The sequence below is a fragment of the Trachypithecus francoisi genome, unplaced genomic scaffold (genome assembly GCF_009764315.1).
Source record: "Trachypithecus francoisi isolate TF-2019V2 unplaced genomic scaffold, Tfra_2.0 Lachesis_group5, whole genome shotgun sequence".
NCBI lineage: Eukaryota > Metazoa > Chordata > Mammalia > Primates > Cercopithecidae > Trachypithecus > Trachypithecus francoisi.
In genome coordinates, this window is record NW_022681470.1 from 129,477,192 (window position 1) to 129,495,578 (window position 18,387).

General features: G+C 41.9%; 2 protein-coding genes across 2 annotated transcripts in view; one reads left to right on the plus strand and one right to left on the minus strand.

Annotated features, from left to right (window-relative positions):
- Positions 1–5,852, minus strand: part of BTBD8 (BTB domain containing 8) — a 105,509-nt gene extending 99,657 nt beyond the window's left edge. Inside the window, exon 1 of the mRNA XM_033196924.1 lies at positions 5,437–5,852. Coding sequence (XP_033052815.1) covers positions 5,437–5,585 — 149 coding nt within the window. The 5' untranslated portion in view covers positions 5,586–5,852. The remainder of the gene's footprint in view (positions 1–5,436) is intronic.
- A 4,753-nt stretch (positions 5,853–10,605) lies between these two features.
- SETSIP (SET like protein) lies at positions 10,606–12,216 on the plus strand. Its single transcript, XM_033196021.1, is given in 2 exon segments — positions 10,606–10,832; positions 10,835–12,216. Coding segments are annotated over 2 exon segments (858 nt in total). The 5' UTR covers positions 10,606–10,666; the 3' UTR covers positions 11,527–12,216.
- The last annotated feature ends 6,171 nt before the right edge of the window (positions 12,217–18,387 follow it).

The following is an 18,387-nucleotide window of genomic DNA, read 5'->3' on the forward strand; positions in this document are numbered from 1 at the left end:
TGTTGTCCCCTGGTCCCACTTTATGTCTTGTCTCATTCTTTTGACTCCACCGAACTTCATAGCCCCCAAGGCCTGGTGTTGGGTCTGATCACCCCAACACTGAGCTCAAGCAATCCATCCCCCGAGCCTCCCAAAGTGCTGGGATTGCAGGAATAAGCCACCTGCCTAGCCTGTAAATTATTATTATTTTTTTTTAGATGGAGTCTCACTCTCACCCAGTGGCGAGATCTTGGCTCACTGCAACCTCTACCTCCTGGGTTCAAGCGATTCTCCTGCCGCAGCCTCCTGAGTAGCTGGGAGTACAGATGCGTGCCACCATGCCAGGTTAATTTTTGTATTTTTAGGAGGGATAGGGTTTCACTATGTTGGCCAGGCTGGTCTTGAACTCCTGACCTCAAGTGATCTGCTTGCCTTGGCCTCCCAAAGTGCTGGGATTACAGGCATAAGCCACCATGCCCAACCAGGCCGTAAATTTCAACATGAGTTTTGAGAGGACAAACATTCAAACTGTAGCATAACTTACCTAAAGCAATTTAGACTGCTGATAAAACCCAGTTATCACTAAACATTTACCGAGCAAATACTATGTACTAAGCACTGGAAACACAAAGATGACTAAAACATAATACCTATCCTCAGGGAGTTTATAGTATAGTAGGGAAGCCAGGTCTGAAAATTAAAGTGCGTGACATATTCAATAGCATAAGTAAATTTTGTCCAGGGACAGACAAAAGAGGAGACCTCATAGAGGGCATGAAAACCAAATGGGATTTTAAACACTGAGTAAGAGCTGGTTAGGGAAGTAAGGCAAGGTAAGTGCCTGGCTCCATGTTCCTTACAAAGATATGTGTGAGTGTGGAACTATACATCGGTCAGCATAAAGTATTGAGAGGGTGTGAAATGGCAGATGAAGCTGCAGAGATAAAGATGAATAAGAGGCAAAGAGCTTAACTGTATCTTACAGTGAAAGAGGAGTCACAAAATTGTGTGTGCTGAACCTCTATTAACCTCAACAGGGAAGGCAACAGGCTCAAGAGGCTGAAGAGACCCAGAGCCAGCAAACGAGACATAGGCTTTTATTAGGGGTTTACATACAGGGAAGAGAGTCCAGTGGTGGCAGGCCAGACAAGATATCCACCTTAACTACAGTCCAGTGGTGATGGACTGGGAAGGAAAACTGCAAACCCTTGCGAGCAGCATAGAAGTTGATACAGCATTTTCACTTAACCCCCTTCCCCTAATGTCCTCCAGCTAGCAATCTTCATAGACACCCCCCTCCCCCAAACTCACAGCTTCAATCCCCTTTACAGCCTGTGTTCCACAGTATGGGCCCAGGAGCTCAGATGTTCCTCACAGACAAGGAACTAATCTCTGGGATGGCGACTCCCAGATTCCCTAGCTCGCAACACACGCAGGTACATCCACCATACGGGGTCATTTTAAGGTTATGCCTACATTATTGCTATCAGGTGTGTTTGCCCTGTAACTGGTTTGAAACAATGGCAAATTTATTTTTCAAAATATATAAATTTGTGTAGAAGAGGAGTCAGATGAAAATGAGAACGAAGATGAGAAAACTACCACACAGATGAATAAAGCCAGGAGAGGATCAATGGTGATAAAGAGGGGATGACATTAAAATCTATTTAGGTAATAAAATTGGCAGGAGTTGGTAAAATTGGCACGGAAGGGAATAACTTGGATCTCTCTCATATTTGGATAACTGGGTGCTAATGATACTACCAATCTGCTAGTCCAACTTCCCTCCTCTACTCCAGACACATTTCCAGTTGTTTCCTGGATATAGCTAGCTGGACATTTATTATACACCTCCCTTTCAGGCAAGATCGGGCTTGTTCAGGGTGGTATGGTAGTAGCCTACATGCTTCCCTTTCAAATATCCTAAGATTTGGGGCCATTTTCAATGCTTCCTTTACCCTGTTCCCCAGCATGTCATCGGTCACCAAGTCTATCAGTTGTTCCATTTCCACTGCCATTATGTATCCCTGGACTATTATAAAATCTCCCAGCTGGTCCCATTTCCAATTTCCCTTTCCTTAAATTCCAGATCCAAATGTGTTAATTCCCTATTTTAAAAACACTGATGTTTCTCCACTGCTTCTGGAATACATCACAAACATTTCACTGGAGAAAGAAAGCCCGTATGATCTAGTCTTAGTCTACCCATTCACCCTTACCTACTGTCACTTTGATTGCCTGCCATACAATCTCCTTCCAAATAAAGCTACCAAATTCATTTATTACTTATATGTGGCCCTGGTTTGTACCACATGCCCCTACATCCTAATCACATCTGAACGGACAATGGACTGAACCAAGGTTAGCCACTGGCCAATGTAGTAGTCAAGCAGGAGAACTTGAGCAAAGATGTTCTATAACAAACACAAACCAACTGATGGCACTGAAGAGCATTCTTAAGCAAATCTATGGTAGAAAAAGAAATGGGTAAGGAGAGAAGAGGAGATGAAGGTGCAAAGTTAACTGGAAGATCAGTTTACTGTAGAGGAGGCAGACTGCTTGGGTTCATATTCTGGTTATGTGACCCTGGGCAAGTCACTTGAAAGTCTCTGGAGGCCGGGCGCGGTGGCTCAAGCCTGTAATCCCAGCACTTTGGGAGGCCGAGACGGGCGGATCACGAGGTCAGGAGATCGAGACCATCCTGACTAACACGGTGAAACCCCGTCTCTACTAAAAACACAAAAACTAGCCGGGCGAGGTGGCGGGCGCCTGTAGTCCCAGCTACTCGGGAGGCTGAGGCAGGAGAATGGCGTAAACCCGGGAGGCGGAGCTTGCAGTGAGCTGAGATCCGGCCACTGCACTCCAGTCCGGGCGACAGAGCGAGACTCCGCCTCAAAAAAAAAAAAAAAAGAAAGTCTCTGGAGCCAGATTGTCAAGGTTCTTATTCTGACTCCATCACTTTTTTTTTTTTTTTTGAGACAGAGTCTTGCTCTGATGCCCAGACTGGAAGGCAGTGGCTCAATCTCAGCTCTCTGCAATCTCCACCTCCCAGGTTCAAACAATTCTCCTGCCTCAGCCTCACAAGCAGCTGGGACTACAGGTGCCACCATCATTTCTTTTTTTTAACATTCAGTTTCCTTATGTGTTAAATAAGAATAACAAGGCTTACTTCACAGGATTTATGAGAGAAGTAAGTAAAACATTTCATGTAAGCCCAGTGTATAGCAAATAGTAGGATGGCAATAAATATTAGTTTTGTTTTTTTACAACTGCCCTGAATAACAGTCCATTTGTCGATGTGGTCTTATTGTATGACTGTTACATCCCAAACAACTTTCCGGTTGGACATTGGAACCGGCTTTTTGAAGGCTAACACTGTCTCCCACTTTTCCTCACTTCTCTACATATCTTATCACGTCAGGTAACCTAGGAGTGTCTCTGTTCCTTACTCTTTGGCAGAGTCTAACACGACTTGCTTTCTCAAATTCAATCAAGCTCTTTCAAATTTCTGTGCTTTCGTAAAAGTTATTCCCCTTGTTTAGATATCCTCTACCTCTCCATTCCCAATCTTTGCCTAATCAATTCTTAACCAATCCCTAAGAGCTCGCTCAAATGTCACCCTATAAAGTCTTCTCAACTCACCCCACCACAACTATCACTTTTATTTAGCCATTACCTCTCTCACTAGAGTGTAAGAACAAACAACATTAACCTTTATTACTTAAGACCTAGTACCGGGCTAGGTACGTGGTCGATGCTAGATACTTCGTATTTGTAAAAGAAAAAAGTAGAATGCTGCACAACTTTTAGTTATTAGAATAAATAAATGACATTGCTATGCTTGGAGAAAATTTAGTATAACGTTTAAGGTGGTTGGGTGAGACATTTTGTTTTGTTTTTAAAAAAAATCTTGCTATATATATTTTTGTTTATAATAAGAATTTGGGAGTTCTGAGTCCTACCCTCAGTTGTAACTAAGATGAGGATAAATCGTTCACTAGCAATACTTCAACCTCATTTTCTTCATATAAATTAGATGTGTTACCCTAGAAACGTTAACAACTTCAGTATTATTTTTTCCATCTTTTTCATCAGTCCCTCCCTGGTAGAGACAAAGTAGCTTCCCCAGTAGGTAGTCCCAAATTAAAGGGAAATTTTTTTTCCTTTGATAAATTCTGTTTATAGCTATCAGAGCCTTAAGTACGGGTTTTTTGACAGAAAGCACTTTAAAATGTAGAATCCTGGCTGGGCGCGGTGGCTCACACCTGTAATCCCAGCATTTTGGGAGGCCGAGGCAGGCGGATGACTTGTGGTCAGGAGTTCGTGACTAGCCTGGCCAACATGATGAAACCCCGTCTCTACTAAAAATACAAAAATTAGCCGGGCGTAGTGGCGTGTGCCTGTAATCCAAGCTACTCGGGAGGCTGAGGCAGGAGGACTGCTTGAACCCGGGAGGTGGAGGTTGCAGTGAGCCAAGATCCCGCCACTGCACTCCAGCCTGGGCGACAGAGCAAGACTCTGTCTCAAAAAAAAACAAAAAAAAGTAGAATGCTGCACAACTTTTAGTTATTAGTAATTATGTTTATTTCCGTGGTTCTCATAGTCACCCCAGCCAGCAGCATTAACATCACCTGGGGCCTTGTCAGAAATGGAAAATTTCGGTCCCAACTCAGACCAACTGAATCAGAACTATGGTCTGGGACCCAGCAAACCTGTGTTTTAACAAGCCCTCCAGATGATTCTGATGCACACTGATTTGTCTTGCTGGAAATGTAAATTAGCTAGGTCATATTTCTAAGCTTCATTTTCTTGGCAAGCTGAAATTACTTTAACCGGATTCCTAATAACCCGAGATGGATATCCATGAGGCTTACAAAGGTTAAATGTCAGGACGACCCTCCATTTGCTTTGGTCCTGACAGGAGATGAGAGTTACTGGGAGCTACAGAGACCTCTAGGTGGAGAGAGGAAGCCAGGTCGCAGTCAGGAAGCATTTCAGCTAAACTGTTTAAAGAGACCTCAGAAGAGACCTCCAAGACTATAGTATTGCTGTTTCCTCATTTCAAATAATCATTTTCCTAATTTTATTCTTTTTCCTAAAATTGTATAAACTTAGTTTAAAAATTGTGTTCAGGACCTGGATCCACCCTGACCTTAGTGATATGAAACTAAGCGTGCCTGTGTTAAGATATTTCTAGCAAACTGGTGCCGCACATAATTAAGCTTTTTTGTTTTCCTTTTGAATCTGGTACATGGTGTCGAGGTGCTCCGCATTGGTTATCCCAGGGCGAGCGAAGCCACTTTCGGAATAGTGGGGAGACTAACGACCCGCAGTCGCCTGAGGCGAGGAGAACCAAGTGCTGAGGCAGGGGGAGGCAGAGCCGAAAGAAGCCACAGCTTCGGGGCGGAGGTGGGCGATTTAGGAACTGAAGCAGCCAGAGTTCCCGCCTCCTCCTACCTGAGCAAATCCTGGCTGAGCTGCTCCGACACCGTCGCCTTCAGCCGGCGCCGCTCACACGGCCCCTTCCTTTGCAACCCCTTACTGCAAACTCCAGTGGACCCCAGAAGTACCACGGGGGCCGAGCTGCCTTCCCCACAGCGAGCCATGTCTCCCAGAGGTACGGCGCCCTAGAGGCCCAGTACTTGGCCTCATTTGCCCCGCCCAGGAGGAAGAAGGGGGCGTTTCCAACCGAACACTCGGCTCCTACCCAGATCCGCCCCCTAGGGTAAAAGGTTGACGCCTCTTGTCGGTTTGTAGACGGTCTCACAGAGCAGCCGGACCGCGGTGGGGAGCCTCAGAGGCTCAGAGCCGAGCCGGCTCGTGACCCGGGAGGAGCGTGCGCAGGCGTACTCGCTCTGTTTACTTCTGCCTGCGGGCACCCCGCCTCCCTTGGCTCCGGCGCGGACCATCCTGCGGGGCAAACCAGTCCTCAGGCTCGTTATCCCCTCCCCTCTACTTTCCCTTCCGGTTGGTGTTCATTCATTCAGTGTTTTACTGAGGCTCGAGTTCAAATCAGCACATGCAGCCTTTGTATGCGTCTTCCTGACAGGTCTACACTTTTTCCAACGAAAGACTGGGCGAGTCACACACCTTCACTTACCTGGCTTGTTAACCCTGAGGTATAAATGTTTGGGGCAAGAAAAATTGGCGATGGGAGGGGTAGGGGAAGACCTTCATAAACTGCCAGTCAGAACAATTCTGAGTCCAATATAAGAGGTACTTACAGCATCTAGAAGGCCCCATCCCCTTCGTATCCGCAGAGTAGCTCATATAAGCTTTTGGACTTGATCGGAGAAAGCTCAGTTAATAGGACGGGGCTTTGCATATAATGCCCTAACATTTATGACCAAGAAGGGAGCAATAGGTAAGGGGCAAAGCCTTTGAGCAGTGAAGTGGTGGATGGATGAAATATAGAATTCTATTTTGTCCCAAAGAAAGTAGCAAACGTGATTATCATTTAAGGTTTTGGTATTTATTTTTTATTTGATTACTGCCTCCAAAAGAAGAAAACTCAGTAGTTCTGCTTTGGGCCGGGCAAGTCCCATCTACTTGGGAAGAAGAGGCGGAATAATGGCTTGAGCCCGGGAGGTCGAGGCTGCAGTGGGCCATGATTGCACCACTGCACTCCAGCCTGAGCAGCACAGCAAGACCCTGTCTCCAAAAAAAAAAAAAAAAAAATTCTGTTTCATTCACAAACTCTACGCACAAGGTGAAGATAAGGAATTGCTTGGAAAATATATTGACCAGCTTGCAGTGGCTCACACCTGTAATCCCAGCACTTTGGGAGGCCAAGGCGGGAGGATCATTTGAGCCCAGGAATTCGAGACCAGCCTGGGCAACATAAGGAGATCCTGTCTCTACCAAAAAAAAAAGGAGGTGGGGAGAGGAATATATGGTCTTTGTATGTGTACCATAAGATTGGCCAAGAAGTAACCATTTCTTCAGATAATGCCCTCTCTCAAATATTTGGACATCTTAATTCTGAAAAATATAACTGGATAATTGATTTTTTAAATTAATTCCCAAATGCTTGGATCGATAATTGATTCTTAATTATTCCTGTAGAAAAGAGGGGTGTCAAAGATAACATAATAGTAGCTTATATTTGAATCTTTATTATGTGATAAACGCTACTCTATTTGCCCTGTGTGTTTTAACTCAATTAATCCTTACAACAACCATTTAGCTAGGTACTGTCCTCAGACCTAATTTACAGATGAGGAAGCTGAGGCATACAAAGGATAGGTAACTTGGCCAAGGTCACACAATGTCATATATCACACTATAATATATGGTGTGTTACACCATAATAATGGTATATTATAACCCAGACAGTATTTATCTTTTCTTTTTTGACTGGCAAATTTAGTCAATTTACATACACTCTTGGTAGGAATGTAAATTGGTGCAGCCATTATGGAAAACAGTATGGAGGTTCCCCAAAAAATTAAAAATAGAACTACGACGTGATCCAACAAACCCGCTTCGGGTATATTCCCAAAGGAAATGAAATTAGCACCTCATAGAGATATCTGCACTTTCATATTTGTTGCAGCATTATTCACAATAGCTAAGATATGGAAACAACCTAACTGAACCTAGGATAGATTAATGGATAATGTTGTATATATACAATGGAATAATATTCATTCTTAGAAGATCCTGCCATTTGTGACAACATGGATGAACCTGGAGGACGTAAATTTGAGTAAAATTCGCCAGGCACAGAAAGACAAATACTGCCTCACGCCTGTAATCTCAGCACCTTAGGAGGCCAAGGTGGGCGGATCACGAGGTCAAGAGATCGAGACCATCCTAACATGGTGAAACCCCGTCTCTCCTAAAAATACAAAAAAAGTTAACCAGGCGTGGTGGCGGGCACCTGTAGTCCCAGCTACTCAGGAAGCTGAGGCAGGAGAATGGTGTGAACCCGGGAGGTGGAGCTTGCAGTGAGCCGAGATCTCCACTGCACTCCAGCCTGGGTGACAGAGCCAGACTCCATCTCAAAAAAAAAGACAAATGCTGCATACATACTCTCATATATAGGATATTTTAAAAGTACGTAAACAGTAGAAAGGTGGTTGGGGAAGTTGCATTTATGTAGGATGAGTAAGTATAGAGATCTAATGTACAGCATGAGAACTGTAGGTAATAATATTTGTTGTATACTAGAAATTTGCTAAGCGAGTAGATTTTAGGTGCTCATACCACAAAAAAGTAACTGTGTGGTGAAAGGGAAAAAAAGTATGTGTGATGATGATATGTGCTTGACTATATCGTTTCACTCTGTATGTCAAAACATCATGTTGTATACCTTAAATATCTACAGGTTAAAAAAAAAAATCAAAAAAAAACACCCAGGCAGTCTAGCACCATACTGCCTTCAAAGCCCTGCCAGATTTCTACCAGGCCTCTTTATCATCTGATAAAGTAACAACTAGGCTACTATCTGGTTGCAAATGGGTGACAGAATGATTTCTGGTTCATGTTTTATCTTAAAACAACTTAAGTTAGGCCAGGTGTAGTGGCTCCTGCCTGTAATCCCAACACATTGGAAGGCTGAGTTGGGCAGATCACTTGAGGTCAGGAATTTGAGACCAGCCTGGCCAACATGGCGAAACCCCGGTTCTACTAAAAATACCAAAATTAGCCAGGTGTGATGGTGCGTGCCTGTGGTCCCAGCTACTTGGGAGACTGGGGCAGGAGAATCACTTAACTGTATCATTTCACTGCAGAGGTTGCAGTGAGCCGAGATCATACGACTGCACCCCAGCCTGGGTGACAGAGCAAGACTCCGTTTCAAGAAATATATATAAAAATAACAAAACTTAAGGTAGCTTAGGCAGCTATGTGAAATGATTAAAGAATAAGTAAGTACTCCCTTAAAAAAACAAAACATGGCTGGGCATGGTAGCTCACACCTGTAATTCCAGCACTGGGAGGTTGAGGTGGGAGGATTGCTTGAGGCCAGGAGTTCAAGGCTGCAGTAAGTTATGATCACATTGCAGCACTGCAGTACTTAGCCTGGGCAATAGAACAAGACTGTCTCTAAAAAAAATATATATATATATATATTGTCATTGATGCTTCACATTCTACCATTAGATAATTTAACCTAAAGCATTATTTTTATTTTAATTCATCTCTATAGTCATTTATCCCTAATGTGAGTGAGGTTTTCAGATGTTCTTCCTGAAAGAATTTTTGATCAGGAGGAAAAGAGAGTTTAAGGAACTAGCGGTGGGAGCTGTGAAGGTAAACATGGCTAAACTCGTAATTTGGTTTAGGGTTATTTTTAACTGTGATCTTAATGTGTGAAAAATAAATGTAGGTAAAATTGCCTTGGAAGGAAAAACTTCTTTCAAGAACTTCAATCTCATGAAAACAAATCCATTTTTGATGCATTATTTCTCCCTCTTTAAAAATGTTTAGGCTGAGCTTGGTGGCTCACACCAGTAATCCCAACATTTTGGGAGTCTGAGGTGGGAGGATTGCTTGAGCCCAGGAGTCCAAGAACAGCCTCAGCAGCATGGCAAGGCCTCGTCTCTACTTACTTACTTACGAAATAAATAAATAAATAAATAAAATTAAAGCCAGGTGTGGTGGCACATGCCTGTAGTCCTAGCTACTCAGGAGGCTGAAGCGGAAGGATCACCTAAACCAGGGGTTAGAGGCTGCAGTGAGCCGTGATTGTGCCTCTGCACTTCAGCCTGAGTGACAGAGTGAGACCCTGTTTCAAAACAAAAAGTGAATGTTTTAATAGGAAAAATTTCAAATCACAGCTACTCGGGAGGTTGAGGCAGGAGAATCGCTTGAACCCGGGAGGCAGAGGTTGCAGTGAGTCAAGATGGAGACTCCATCTCAATAAATTTAAAAAAAAAAAGCAAAAAGCTTTTCAGAGAGAGAGATCTTGTCATGTTGTCCAGGCTGACCTTGAACTCCTGGGCTCAAGTGATCTTCCTGCCTCAACCTCCTGAGTAGTTGAAACTCTAGGCATGTGCCACCATGCCCAGCTGAGTAGTGTTTTTTTGGTTGTTGTTTTCGTTGTTGTTGTTTTTAAGAACTATATATAAAAATTCGCTGACCATGGTGGTGCCCACCTGTAATCCCAGCACTTTGGAAGGCCGAGGTGGGCAGATCACCTGAGGTCTGGAGTTCAAGGCCTGCCTCGCCAACATGGTGAAACCCTATCTCTACTGAAAATACAAAATTAGCTGGGCGTGGTGGTACAAACCTGTAATCCCAGCTACTCGGGAGGCTGAGGCAGGAGAATTGCTTGAACCTGGGAAGTGGAGGTTGCAGTTAGCCGATTATCAAGCCACTCCACTCCAGCCTGGGTGACAAGAGCAAAACTCCATCTCAAAAAAAAATAAATAAAACTATATATAAAAATGTAATGGATAAGACAGCTAAATATAAAAAGTGAAATTATATACTACTAGAAATAAAGTGGGTAAATTCCTTTATTACCTTGGAAAAAAGAATGAATGTGTATATGTATATGTGTGTATTCCACTTATTCCATGTACTCAGATCACCCCTTCTTAAACATAAGGTAACATGCATACTATATATTTACTATTCTGCCTCTTGTTTTTCCTCATTTAACAGTATATACTAGAGTGTTCTGCCTGCTTCCGGACGAGCAAGGAGACTCGTGGTCTGGTTCTTGGACTTCCCTAACAGCATGGCCCCTAAACGCCAGTCTCCACTCCTGCTTGAAAAGAAGAAACCAAGACCACCTCCTGCTCTGGGACCAGAGGACACATCGGCCTCTGCAGGCTTGCTGAAGAAGGGAGAAAAAGAACAGCAAGAAGCAATTGAACACATTGATGAAGTACAAAATGAAATAGACTTAATGAACAAGACAGTGAGGAGATTTTGAAAGTAGAACAGAAATATAACAAACTCTGCCAACCATTTTTTCAGAAGAGGTCAGAATTGATCACCAAAATACCAGATTTTTGTGTAACAACATTTGTCAACCATCCACAAATGTCTGCACTGCTTGGGGAGGAGGATGAAGAGGCACCGCATTATTTGACCAAAGTTGAATTTGAAGATATTAAATCAGGTTACAGAATAGATTTTTATTTTGATGAAAATCCTTACTTTGAAAATAAAGTTTTCTCCAAAGAATTTCATCTGAATGAGAGTGGTGATCCATCTTCAAAGTCCACTGAAATCAAATGGAAATCTGGAAAGGATTTGATGAAATGTTCAAGTCAAACGCAGAATAAAGCCAGCAGGAAGAGGCAGCATGAGGAACCAGAGAGCTGCTTTACCTGGTTTACTGACCATTCTGATGCAGGTGCTGATAAGTTAGGAGAGCTCATCAAAGATGATATTTGGCCAAACCCATTGCAGTACTACTTGGTTCCCAATATGGATAATGAAGAAGGAGAAGGAGAAGAAGATGATGATGATGAAGAGGAGGAAGGATTAGAAGATATTGATGAAGAAGGGGATGAGGATGAAGGTGAAGAAGATGAAGATGATGATGAAGGGGAGGAAGGAGAGGAGGATGAAAGAGAAGATGACAAATAGAACACTGATGGATTCCAACCTTCCTTTTTAAAATTTTTCTCCAGTCCCTAGGAGCAAATTGCAGTCTTTTTTTTTTCTTTTTTTGCCTCTTGTGCTCAGTTGCCCTGTTCTTGAGGTCTCTTTTCTCTACTCCATGGTTCTCAACTTATTTGGGGGAAATACCTTGGGAAAAGGGTCTCTTCCCCTTCCTGTTCGAAGTTCGTTTTTATCCCTTCCTGTCTGAACAAAACCTGTACGGAATCAACACAAGCTAGCTCTGTGGAGAAAAAGAAAAGCCTGCTCCCTTCGCTCTGCTGGAAGCTGGAGGGTGCTAGGCTCCTGTGTCATAGTGCATAGAATTCTAGCTTTTTTCCTCCTTTCTCTGTATATTGGGCTCAGAGAGTACACTGTGTCTCTATGTAGGTCAAAGGGACAATATGGGCACTTAGCATGTACCAACATGTATCTATCTACTTTCTCTTGTTTAAAAAAAGAAAGAAAAAAACTTTAAAAAATGGGGTTATAGAAGGTCAGCAAAGGGTGGGTTTGAGATGTTTGGGTGGATTAAGTAGGCATTTTGACAACATGGCTTCTCCTTTGGCATGTTTAATTGTGATATTTGACAGACATCCTTGCAGTTTAAGATGACACTTTTAAAATAAATTCTCTCCTAATGATGACTTGAGTGCTGCCACTCAATGGGAGACTCAGCAGAACCTCTAGGATCTTATTTGGAATTGACATTCTCTATTGTAATTTTATTCCTGATTATTTTTAAATTTTCTTTTTTTTTTTTTTTTTTTTTTTTGAGACGGAGTCTTGCTCTGTCGCCGGGGCTGGAGTGCAGTGGCCGGATCTCAGCTCACTGCAAGCTCCGACTCCCGGGTTCACGCCATTCTCCTGCCTCAGCCTCCCGAGTAGCTGGGACTACAGACGCCCGCCACCTCGCCCGGCTAGTTTTTTGTATTTTTTAGTAGAGACGGGGTTTCACAGTGTTCGCCAGGATGGTCTCGATCTCCTGACCTCGTGATCCGCCCGTCTCGGCCTCCCAAAGTGCTGGGATTACAGGCTTGAGCCACCGCGCCCGGCCTTAAATTTTCTTTTTGTTTCACTGGAAAGATGATGCTCGGTGTTAAACGTTAAAAGTGTACAAGTTGCTTTGTTACAATAAAACTAAATGCGTACACACACACACACAAGACAGTATATCCTAGAGGTTAGTTATGCCATGCTAATGCAGATCTTTGTCATTTCTTTTTATGGTGGCAATTCCACTACATTTCACTCAACTGCCGTTTTAATTTCTTCTTTGAATGATTATTCATATCCTTTGCCCATTTGGCTTTTGGTCTCTTCTGTATTTTTAGATGTTGGAGACATTAGTGTTGTCCGTGATATAATTTGCAAATATATTTTTCCATTTGTCGTTTGTCTTCTGACTTGGCTTAGCTTTTAGTGGGTTTTTTTTCTTTTTTTTCTGGTGTTTTTGTTTTAATGTAGTCAAATTTATTCTTTCTTTTTCTTCATTGTTTCTGGACTTTGAGTCATAGGTGGAAAGATTATCCTAACTTCCAGATTGTTAAGGAATTCATACGCTTTTCCCCTAATAATGTGTGATTTCACTTTTATATGTAGCTATTTAATTCATTTGGAATTTATCTTGTTACATAGTATGAAGAAAAGATCCAATTGTATATTTTATTTTTTTCCAAGTGGCTATCTAGTTATCCAGTACCGTTTACTAAAAGTCAACTTTTCCCCTTCTCATTTTAGATGCCACTTTTATCATATGCTAAATTGTTTTCTCCCTTAGTTCTATTTCTGGACTTTCTATTCTATCACATTGTTCAGGCCATCTATTCTTGTGCCAGTATCACAGTTTTAATTATAGAGGCTTTATATACATTGCTTTAAAAAAATTTTTACTGGCTGGGTGCGGTGGCTCATGCCTGTAATCCCAACTCTTTGAGAGGCTGAGGTGGGTGGATCACTTGAGTCCAGGAGTTCGAGACTAGCCTGAGCAACATGGCAAAACCCCATCTTTATCAAAAATAGAAAAGACTAGCCCTGGGTTGCGGCACACACCTGTGGTCCTGGCTACTTAGGAGGGTGAGGCAGGAGGATCACTTGAGCCCGGGAGGTGGAAGTTGCAGTGAGCTGAGATCACACTGCTGCAAACCAGCCTGGGTGACAGAGCAAGATCCTGTCTCAAAAAATAAAAAATAAAAACTGAATTGCTGAATGTTCCATGCCCAAGGGTGAGGGTGCAGTAATTTTTTTTTTGCCTTAGTATTGGTCAACTGTTAATCTGTTCAATGTCCTCTCGGTGCTAACAGCAACACATAGAACTGATAAAGCTGAGGATTCTGCACAAACCTCACTTATACTGTTTCTGAACTCTTCCCTGCATGTGTGTAATGGTTAAAACTGTAGACTTTAGAATCATGATATTGAATCCAATTTAACTTGTTTATTAGTTGTGTGACGTAGCCTACTGGTCTAATAGTCTAAGTCTATTGAGCTTGAGTCTATTGTGCTGATCCGTGAAGCTCTCCAAGCCTCAGTTTCCCTATAATGTGGATAAGGGTATCTCATGTGGTGGTTAGAAAGACTAAATGAGATAATCCATGTAAAATTCTGCTATGATGTGTATTATTAGCTTATGACTTATCATCACAAAATAGTTTTGAAGGTTACTCTTTAGAGTTTTAGCTTGCCCCCCACACTGTCTTCCATTCAAATAGGCAATGTCATTTTGCTGTTAGTGTTTGTTTCCTCCTAGCAGTTAAGTTTTACTAGCTCCAGTGGATGTGGTGGGTTTGCAAAGGTGATAGTGATGATGAGCACTGAAGGTCTTCATGTACAGGGAAGCTGTGATTTTGATTTCTTCCTGCCATCATATTTAAGAATAGGCAGCCATTTGGAAAAGCCATTTGAAAAAGAAAAGCGATTACAGAATCTGAATAGCACCATATTACAGCCCTCAATGATCTAAGTGATGAGCAGCAATAGCTGCAAAAATCACAAAAAGAAAACCAGACAATATACGCTTTCTGATGAAAAACACACGACATGTGTGATCTTGCCAAATGAATCAAGCCTGAATTTGATTAAGCCTCTGGATTCCAATCAGCAGAAAATACAAAGGGCAGAAGGATATGCTGATTTGTACCATAAATATGCAGTTGGCAGAATGCAGACTATGGGAAATTCCACAGCTCGAACAGCCCAGGTTCTGCAATAGAAAAAGTATAAGCAAAATAAAGGGATGGAGGGGAAATCTGTAGATTTTAAAAGGTCTAAAAAATATCTTTCATGGGCTACAATGTAGGGGGAAAAACATCCAATGTCTAAAATTGGCATGAATAAACGATAGGGTCTAGGAATAGCATCTATTATTAGAGTTTTCTGTTTCTCTGGATGTATATATATACACCCAATTGGTTCTGTTTCTCTGGAGAACTCTGTGTGTGTATGTGTGTGTATGTGTGTGTATACACATATATATACATACATATATGTGTGTAGGGAGGTGGTAGGGGTCAGGACTTAAGGAACTGGCTCACACAATTGTAAAGGCTTGGCGACCCCGAAATCTGCAGGGAGGCCTGCAGGCTGGAGACCCAGGGAAGAATTGCACATGAAGTCTACAGGCCGTTTGCTGGCAGAATTCTACCCTCTTCAGGGTAGGTCAGTCTTTTTCTATTAAGGCCTTAACTGACTGGCTGAGGCCCACCTACATTATGAAGGGCAGTCAGCTTTACTCATAGTCTACTGATTTAAATGTTAATCTCATGTTAACAATCTCTTCACAGAAACATCTTCAGTAATCTGTGACCAAATATCCGGGTACCATGGACTAGCCAAGTTGACACACAAAATGAAGCATCACGGGATCAAAATACGCAGATTTAGATGATTAAAAAGTAAAGAAATACAGGAAGTGAAGCTATCCAAGTCAGGAAAGGGGCTTAATTTTGAGAGGGAGTTTGTAATTATGACGGGTATGGAAGAGCTTATTAGGTGGCTGGACAAGTTTCATTTCTCAACGTGAGTGTTGGTTGCAAGAGTATTCACCTTTTTTTTTTTTTTTTGAGACAGAGTCTCCCTCTGTCGCCCAGGCTGGAATGCAGTGGCAGAATCTTGGCTCACTGCAACCTCTGCCTCCCAGGTTCAAGTGATTCTCCTGCCTCAGCCTCCCAGGTAGCTGGGACTACAGGTGCCCGCCATCACGCCCGGCTAATTTTTGTATTTTTAGTAGAGACGGGGCTTCACCATATTGGCCAGGCTGGTCTTGAACTCCTGACCTTGTGATCCGCCCACCTCGGCCTCCCAAAGTGCTGGGATTACAGGCTTGAACCACCGCACCCGGCCAAGAGTATTAATCTTAAAACAGATTATATTTAGAATATGAAATATAGATATTTATAACATAAAATAATTTTTATTAGCTATACATTTCCCTGATACAGTTTTCTGTATCTGTATTGATTTTAAAATAAAAAAATTTAAGTGTTAAGTGTTAAAGAGGATTTAAACAAAGCTATGTTAAACCTTTTTTTTTTTCTTTTTTTTTTCTGAGAGAGTCTTGCTTTGTTGCCCAGGCTAGAGTGCAGTGGCGTGATCTCAGCTTGTTGCAACCTATGCCTCTTTAGCTCAAGCAATCCTCCCACCTCAGCCTCCTGAGTAGCTGGGACTATGGGCATACACTACCATGCCCAGCTAAACATTTGAGGTTAAAATGTAGAGAGTATAATAAAGACCCTACTTTTTTGTATAGCTCACTATCTAATGAGAAACAACCTTAAAAGAGTTCTACAAATGTTTAGGTAGCATAGCACTACCACTGTTTGAATAAAGATACTGCTTGATAACTACTTTTAAGTGAAAGCTGTTATTTAAATGAAAAATTTTCAGTACATTTAAACAAATCATTATACTGAATTCTATATATATATATATGCATTTATTATCATGGGAATATTGCACTGGATGGGGATTATGAAAAATCACTGATCCAAATCCTTTTCTTTTTTTCAGGGCAGAACTGCATGGAAATTATCTCAAAATAATATTTGATTTTTTTTCTTTTCTTTTCCTTCCTCATCTCCTTACCTTTCTCCCATTCTTCTTTCTTTCTACTTTCTGAAAGTATCAGGAAACTGACAAAGTTAAAGCTTTAGGCGCCCCACTTCCACAAGCCTCTTCTAGGGTTCTAGTAGCATCCCTAAAAGTGTGTTTACTTGGTTATGTTTTTGTAAAGTTGGCAAACTTTGGTCAAATGTTGCCTCATATCTGGTGCTACTGAGTAGCTACAAGCATTTTTAAGATTCAGTCACAGTGAAACTAAGTAGGGGATTCAGTGAGTAGGACTGGTGGGGTATGTTTATCAGTTCACATTCACTTCTATGTCTAGATAGGTTGTTGCTCCCTGTCCTGGTATAGGAATGGTTTCCGGGAATACTTTGCTGATTCATCCTGCATGGTGACATGAAGGGGTAGGGCCCAAGGGTCACATCACTATGTGAAGATGTCACATATCGACAGGTATTGGAAATAAATGTGTAAATAAGTAGAGACTTCAATTCTCATTGATGCCTTATTGGAATAAAAGGAATATTCTCAGTAATGCAGAACATGTTAATTATAAACATAATTTTTTATGTTTTGATTAAAGTCATACAAAATGAAATTTGTCAAAATTCCTATATTTATGACCTATGTTTATGATATTTTTTCAGCTTTCCAGAAATTGTAATCTGTTGTGATTTCTCATTCTAAATAATCACTTTTATATTTTAAAAAGGCAAGCAGGGGACAGGCATACCATATATAAGTGTTGAATGTGTTCCCAATGCTATATCTTCCTAGTATTTATTTTATCTTGAAAAATAAGAAAATTAGGCCAGGCACGGTGGTTCGTGCCTGTAATCCCAGCACTTTGGGAGGCCGAGGAGGGCGGATCACCTGATGTCGGGAGTTTGAGACCAACCTGACCAACACTGAGAAACTCCATCTCTACTAAAAATACAAAACTAGCCGGGTGTGGTGGCGCATGCCTGTAATCCCAGGCATATCGGGAGGCTGAGGCAGGAGAATCGCTTGAACCCAGGAGGCAGAGGTTGCAGTGAGCCAAGATTGCACCATTGCACTCCAGCCTAGGCAATAAGAACGAAACTCTGCTTCAAAAAATAATAATAATAAATAAGAAAAATAAGAAAATTGAGGTAGTCTCAATTTTTGAATGACTAAAGATGTATTTATATAGCTCTTTCCTTTTTTTTGGAGGAAATGCAAATGGTAATTTAATGTTTTTATTTACTGTCAGTGTAGCTCTTTTTTTTTTTTGAGATGCCATCTCTGTCGCTCAAGCTGATACAGTGGCACAATATCCGCTCCTATCTCAGCCTCCTGAGTAGCTGGGACTACAGGCGCATGCCACCACACTAGGCTAATTTTGTATTTTTTTTAGAGATGGGGTTTTGCCATGTTGCCCGGACTGGTCTCAAACTCCTGGTCTCAAGCGATTCTTCCACCTCAGCCTCCCAAAGTGCTGGGATTATAGGCGTGAGCCACCGTGCCTGCCCCTGTATAGCTCTTAATGTGATCTTTCTTCTGCAACAGTGAGGGAGAGGTGATAGGCTTTAATGTTCCTCTCGCCTTATTTTAGCATTAAAGACAATAAAGGCACTAACTAGAACCCTGCTGGGTGAACAAGATTTATGACTAGATCACTTATTCTTCTACATTTAGGTCACATTAAAACAAACACTATCTTAAGAAAGAAGAAAAATAGATACTATAAAATCTAACTGAAATATTCCTCAAGCGTATTTTAAATATCATAATTGCCTATGCCTCTTAGAGTGTAAACTATTGAGT